This window comes from Apis dorsata, unplaced genomic scaffold, assembly GCF_000469605.1.
Source record: "Apis dorsata unplaced genomic scaffold, Apis dorsata 1.3 scaffold_89, whole genome shotgun sequence".
NCBI classification, from domain to species: Eukaryota; Metazoa; Arthropoda; class Insecta; order Hymenoptera; family Apidae; genus Apis; species Apis dorsata.
In genome coordinates, this window is record NW_006263387.1 from 253,333 (window position 1) to 261,007 (window position 7,675).

The 7,675-nt window shown below is 31.3% G+C and overlaps 1 protein-coding gene across 1 annotated transcript in view; it reads right to left on the reverse strand.

Annotated features, from left to right (window-relative positions):
- Nucleotides 1-7,675, reverse strand: part of LOC102675760 — a 45,130-nt gene that overhangs the window by 20,877 nt on the left and 16,578 nt on the right. Inside the window, exon 2 of the mRNA XM_006611549.2 lies at nt 2,144-2,317. Coding sequence (XP_006611612.1) covers nt 2,144-2,317 — 174 coding nt within the window. The remainder of the gene's footprint in view (nt 1-2,143; nt 2,318-7,675) is intronic.

Here is a 7,675-nt window from a genome sequence, read left to right on the forward strand (position 1 = left end):
AGCGAAAAGGTTTTTTGGATGCACTTTGATCCAACGTTTGATGGACGTAGTGAATGAATTAATTAACAGTGTGAGAACAGCAATTTAAAACCAATATATCGAGAATAACAAATATAAATCTATGTTATTTTTGCTTATTGAATATATTTATAATTTTAAAAACTATATTTAAATGAATTTTAAAAAAGAAAATTGTCATATTTTTTTTTTGCATATCATTGAATAAATATGGGGAAAAAGTTACTTCTTGATTATAAGAAATTTAACAAATAATATTAATTTATTATTTTGCGAGAAAAAATTGGAAAAAGATTGAAGAAAATCGCTGCGATAAAAGGAACATGTAAATCCTAAATTGCATAGAGTCAAACATGACTCGGCACAACTACTTCGCGAATCAGCGTATACACTGATAAGCTATCTCAATCATTAATAATTGCTAAACAAGCAATAAGCATGCAAATTGTAATAAGCTTGTCAATTATACAATACAAATAATAGAATGCGACTTTTTGCGCCTCTTATGATAATGAATCGCCAATGTTTATTAAGAAACAGTTTGGTAATGTAATTTTTACATGTATGATTATTTATTATTTATAAAACTAAAAAGAAGAGAGTTCATAAAAAAGTTCTTTAAGAACTTCCAAATTTTTCTTATTCATTCAAAATTATTCTTACACAATAAGAAATATTATTTGTTAATAATAAAAAGTAATTCATCGTAAATCACTAAAAAAAAAAAAAAAAAAAATAACTCTTTGAAAAGACTTGTTCGAAACGAAACTCAAATTTTAATAGTTTAAATACTATTATAAATAAAAGGCAATTATAAATTTTTGTTCACTATATATTATAAAAAATATTATTACTATTAAAATTGCACAAAAAAATCTACATTTCATTCCATCTACTCATAATCTAAACATAATTCTAAAACAAAAAATTTAGCATTCGATTAAACACACACGTACGATACTGCAAAATTCAACATGGATGGTCATCTTGCTTTAAATCGAAAGGACCTATCTAACCTAACTTAATTTCTAGACGGTTTTTTCTAAGAAGGGATACAAAAAATACAGCAAAAGGGATGTGAATAAAGGAGCCGTACGAGGGGAGAGAAAAAGTTTGAATTGTTGGTGCGCAGCTTGCCCTTGAATATTTTACATCTCTTTCAAGAGGGGAAGTCTCATTCCCATGAGGCGAAGCAAAGGCCTTGTGGTTATAATATTACGATGCTCGCTTCTTCGATTAAATCCTGCACACGTGAAGCTGCACCTGATTAGATTAGATAATGGCTATGGATCGATCGTGGAAAAAAAAAAGAAAAAGAAAAAAAAAGCGAGGGAAAGGAAAGGAAAAGTAATCGATTCGACGATAAGAGTGACATCTATTAACGTCAATGTTTGCCAGATGTTTTAAAAAGCGAAATCTTTGAACTTTGTTTAATTTATATAGATAACGATCGATTTTTACGATTTTTTTGTAACGAATACACAACTTCAAAAGGCTTTCGATCGAAGAGGTTTATCCTATAAAGCTTTTGTCATTTTTTTTTTTTTATATATATATTTAATAGTGGCAATGTTCTTTTCTTTTATGTGAACTATGGAAGAGAAAGAGTGAATTAGAGTGCGAGAGAGAGAGAGATTTTTATCTTCAATAAAAATGCCACTTTTTGAACTTTAATTTTTTTACCTCATCTGAAATTTCTAGAAAAAAACAACCTTTTCTTCATATAAAATTTACAATCTTTCCCAGAAATTTGTAATCATTTCATAATCATTTTAACAGAAATAATAAGATAATCATAAAACATTCTATTGATCATTGATACTGCGATGAATAATCAAAGATATGATTGATTTTATTAATTCTCCACATAATAAGATAATCGTAAACTCATTGATATTGTAAGAATGAATAATAAGATTAAGATTAAGATTAACTATATCTATTGCAAGATAGAATTAATCTTATTAACAAATTATGTAATACCGTTGAGTATAAACAAAAAACTTTTTTGTCTGATTGAAAACGAACATTGCCCTGTTATTTCTTCGTTCTTTCCACGTAATAATCGAATTAAAAATAAATAATAAAGTGAATAATAATAAGAAGATATAAATCTATCATTTACCTTGTGATTTCTCGGTGTCCTCGAGAGATTACTGCGTCCATTGATGAGAACATTGTCGTTGCAGAACGACACGTCGCAAGGGGACGGTGGACCACCGCTGAGCTCCCATTCACCATCGTCTGTCGTCGACGCGTCCAACGTGGCGTCCAAGACTATGATACCACCGTCGCCGACCTGAAACAAAGAGAAGAAAGGAAAAGAAGAAGAAGAAGAAGAAGAAAACCAACTCTTAAAATTTATGGAACGTTGCGAGGTGACTTTCGTCGACCGAGTTTTCAAGCAATCCTCTCGTCACGACTGTTATTTCACGAAATATTTTCACCTCCGCAACGCGACGAAAATATCCATTTTTCCTTAGAGAGAAAAAAAAAAATATTCGTGTTCAAATACTGGACCGAGAAGAGGGCTGTTACACGCAAAGTGGATTTCTGCCTGTATGAGCATTCGCGCCCACGTGCCCTCCGCCTCCGTTGCAATTTGCACGCGCAAGGCGAACCAGACATGTTCCAACGACACAGACCTACCCCAGGTGTTCTCCCGAAATAAAGGACTGGCGAAGGTGTTTCGAGAATATCCGCACGTAGAATCGTGTATTTGAAAAGCGAAACGAAAGGGTAATAATTTTATATAATTATGTGGTTGAGATAACAAAATTATTATAGAATTCTTCTTTTAAATATGCCTTCTGTAGATTGAAATTTTAAGAATCATTCTGTGTATTATATTTAATTCCATTGCTTCGATGCATAAATTATTCGTAAATTTTTATTTAGAGTTGTGTATAGTTTTGGTAATTATATATCTCGCATGATTATACTATTTATAATATTAATTATAATATAAATTATTTTTTCCAATATATTATTTATATGCGTGTCATTTTTCATAAATTTCTAAAAATTTAAACGACCAATCTGAATCTGAAGAGTCTCGAGCGTCGTAACTTTCTCGATGCGTCCGTTTCCTTCAACATTCAATGTCGAATAATTCGTATTGGATGACACGCGCGTTATTCATCGGCATCCGCCGCTTTTCAATCATTTCGTGAATGAACATCCTGTCGATTTGGAAGCTGCTTTCAAACTAAAAGCGATACGGACTCGTCTTTGACACGCACCGTCTTTCGATTGTCTTTCCTGTATTTATATCTGTACCAATATATTTCTCGTCTTTATTTCACTTCTCGAGTGATTAATGTAAAAACAGTATAAGTAACGTGATTCGTCGACGATTTTTTAAACATATTGTTGATTATTTATTTAATTAATCGATTTTTAATTATTGTTATTTATAGATAATAACTTTACATAATTTTATTATATTATTATTGATATTATTATTGATTATATTGTACAGGATCGAATTTTTATTTATTAAATTTAAAGAAAAAATAAATACATAGAAATTTATTATATTCCTTGAATATTTGTCTCCTTAGAGAATAAAATGTAATAAAATTTCTGTATATTCTCCATAAATGCATAAATATTTGCAATCTAATTATAAGTAATTTAAATTTATGGCAGATAAAATGAGATATGTCTATCTCCATTATTCCATATATTCATTTCATCCAATAGAAACTTTAGAAATTACACATAACTTAATAAATAAGCATCAATTTTTATGATACTCTTTTACAATAACTTTGTCTCTAGAATTAGAATTATCTTCAAATGTATGCAAATATATTATTAAGATCCTCGATATAACATTCACAAATAATTTGTAAATTACTCTATATATAAAGTTACTAAACCTTTGATGTTCCAAATTTCGATTAATTCCTCAAATATAATCTTCTCTTGTTTAAAAACTTTTGCATCGTTTTTTCATAATCCTTTTCATCCCTTCTGCATCCCAAACAACAAATGAAAAATCATTCTCCTCTCCCTCCTGCAAAAATTTCACCTGCAAATCCGCCGCTCGTTCGAGACGGAATAAAATCGCGCGTGAAACGAAACGATCGGCCGATTTCCGGTCCAGTTATCGCCCACCCCGAGACGTTTCGAGAAAGCGATCCATCCGCGCGACAATTCCCTCCTCTTCCGCTTCCCCACTCCCCCAACGCCTAAAGAATTCGGGTTGAACGGCGCGATCTAAGGAAGAAAAAATGCGGTCACGGATCATAACGCGAAGCCACATTACGGACGAGCAGAGATCGGGGCCGCGTAACGCAATATCTGGATTTGAATATAAACGTGCCACGGATTCACTGGAATGAGAAGATATCGATCACGAGTCGCGGTGGATCATCGATGAGGAAGATAACGAGAGATATACATATCCTCTTCCATTTTTAAATTTCAATAAATTGGAAAATTGGATTTATTCAGAAGTGTTTGTATCATAAAATAAACGATAAGATTCGGTGGTAATACTTTTTATTATTGTAATATTCTTCTGTGTATTTAAGAATATTCTTCGAATAGTAAGAAGAATAGGTGAGAATAGATATTAATTTAAACAGTGATAAAAATTTGAAAAATATTACTTCAATTTTGGATTAATTTGGATAACTTGGATAATGCGTTTCAAGAATTCAAGAGTTCGATCAAAAGTAAAATAGGAATTCCAATACTGTAGAATAAATAATGAAATTGTTATTAATACCCGATTTAGCATTAATTTTTCCGATAAAATCAGCAACAGATTTAATAATAACACGTTTAAACATCGGAGAACGAATAATTTTAATGCCTTTAATTACTAATGAAAATGCAATTCCCTTCTTTTTCGACGATTAAAGAGCGAGCGAAATTAATCCGATCTGTGGAGTTATCGTACAAATGGTAATGAACGTTCACTGATGCGCCCGTGAGAAGAAAGTAACTCAATATTTCCGTTTTCTTTCCATAGAGCGGTTAGACATCTCTATTGTGCATTACGCAAGCGATTCCACGCGATAAGGGATCGTGAGAAAAATCGTTCGTTTACGTAGCGTAATCTCACTGAGCGGCTCCAAATAGGCGGATTAATTCTGACACCTTCGAATTAACGTTAATACATCCATGCATGTAAATATAGATCGCTAACGATTACACCGATTTAGCTAACTCTGGCAGCCACCCACGTTTTTCGAATTTACGAGGTTAATTAATTGAATGATTTATAATTCGTTAATTAAAAAATATTCGCTTCGGAAATGGAACTAATTGTTAGATACGCAGTACACGGTTCCGCGTTGGAATAATTTTGAAAAGTAAAAGGAAACGATTTAAATTCAATGCTTGAGTCATGCTATTGATACAATTATCGATGATAAAGTTAATTAGATGATAAAAATTAGATAAATCTTTATATTACAGATGTTCTTTGAATCGAGCCAATTTAACTTTCACAGTCCAATGATTCTTGAGTACTATAATCATAACGATGAAGCTAATTTTAATAGTGAAAATTAGATAACTTTGGATAAGAATTCGTCTTTTGAAATTTGAAAAATCGATTTGGTAAAACCAATTAAATAACAGAAGTTGAATAAGTTTGGAACCATTATGGATTATTTTTTTTCATCGTGATACACATCCTCCTCAGCATTGAGGGAAAAGCATAAATGAAGCAAAGGTGGAGGAAGGAAGGAGCGGCAATGAACCTAAAGACGGGGGTCCCTGACTTCATGAGAAATTCCCAGGACGTTTCTTTCCATTATTCCAGGGGTATCACTCTTACTGCGCAGACCTTGAACCCTCGAAGAGTCCACGACACTGTCCCAACGAATGCACCTGCGCTCATGGAGATATAAGCCCGCATAAGTTAGCTCTTTTGTCGTATCGCTCGAGGAGTCAAAAGAGAGATGGAGACCGGATGTGTGGGGTGTCTTGAAAATAAGCTTGGCGAATCAATGGCCTACTCGATTTCAAAAGTTTTCAATCAAGAACTTTGACGAGTAATTTAAGAGAGCAAGATATGATCTTGGAGAAAGAGGATATAGAAGAAGATATTATTATGATGCAGTGAGATGAATAATTTTCCAATAATGAAAAAATTTGCAATTTATGTTACACAATGTAATTTTAAATTAATAATTAGTCTCTGGTTAAGTGAATTTTTAAGTTATTATTAAGTTTATTCTTGGTGTTTCATTTTTTGAATTTCTTTCATTCTTATGTTTATGTTAATAGATTGTGGATCCTTTTGCAAAATCAAATTTTGAATTTAAACATGAGATTATATCATTAATTAATAATAATATCTTTTATGAGTCTTATGTAACAAATTTATTAGTTACTTTAAAATGAGTATATAAAAGATGTGCATAACATTACGTAACGGAGAATATTACCACATTTCTTTTATTGAAAATTATTCTTCTAGACAGTAGGAAATATTTTATTGTGAATTTTGTTTGAATAAATGTAATTAATGAAAAATTTAGATTTTTAAAAGAATATTTTATTTCACTTTAACCATTTATGGCCATGATAGTTATATTTAATTTAATTGTTTTTCAGCAAGACACGGCTTCGTAGATTCATGGTCTTCGAATAATGAGTTTAGCAATCTAGTTCAAACAATGTAACTATCTGCATATGAAATTATGATCTTTTTGCGCGAGCGAGATTCTACGCGAATAATTAAAACCGTATTAATTCTCCGCAAATTTATTTGCATTTTGCGTTAAGCATACTCATTAAGTATAAGTCGATCGAATCAAAGGCTATCACGATTTGATATCTCTTCAAAAGAAATTTCACCGACGTTTCTGTTCCATATAACGATATGAAACAGTAAATCCAATAATTTCAATTAAAAGTTGTAAGAATAAGAATGCAAACATCCTTACTCACTTACTATTTAAATATATAAAATTTGGATACTTTTTGAATTATTTTCTTTGGATCTACTCTCTACATCGATATTAAAAAGATATACAATAATAAAGAGTGATACGTTATCATATTGATATACAATGATATATACTGTCAGATGCATATTTACAGTTCATATTATACAATTTTTCTTTCCTTATTACGTTCCAATCGAGTAATTATTGACTATTTTGTCGATTGCCATTGAAAAAATATTTTATTAATTAACCAATAATGTATTTTTTCACCAATATAATAAATTTTTTATTCCCTGGAATAATTTCTTATTTTAAAAAAATTCTAATTCTATTATAATCTCAAATAATATATTGATATCTTATCCAAATTAAACCTTCTTGCAATAAAAGCAAGAATAAAGAAACAAAAAACGATAAGACGGTTAAGATAAAAATTATTTAAATCACTTCAACACGTCATTTACCAATCATTTATACATAAAGTATATTCATGCATTAATTACAAGATCGTACTTCGAGAGCTCTTGATCAGTCTCGTTCCAGGAAACCCAGAACTCTTCCAAGCGCCTTCGCGACAATAAAACGATAATTCTACAGACGAGAAACCGATTTTATCTCGCCAGTTCCTCAAACCAGAAACTTTCTCCCCTTTGTTCTACCCTTTGTTCGACACTGGTCGTTTCATCGCCAACCATCAATTTAAACGGCCGGTCCCCGTGGGACGCGGAATTATGCAACGGAAG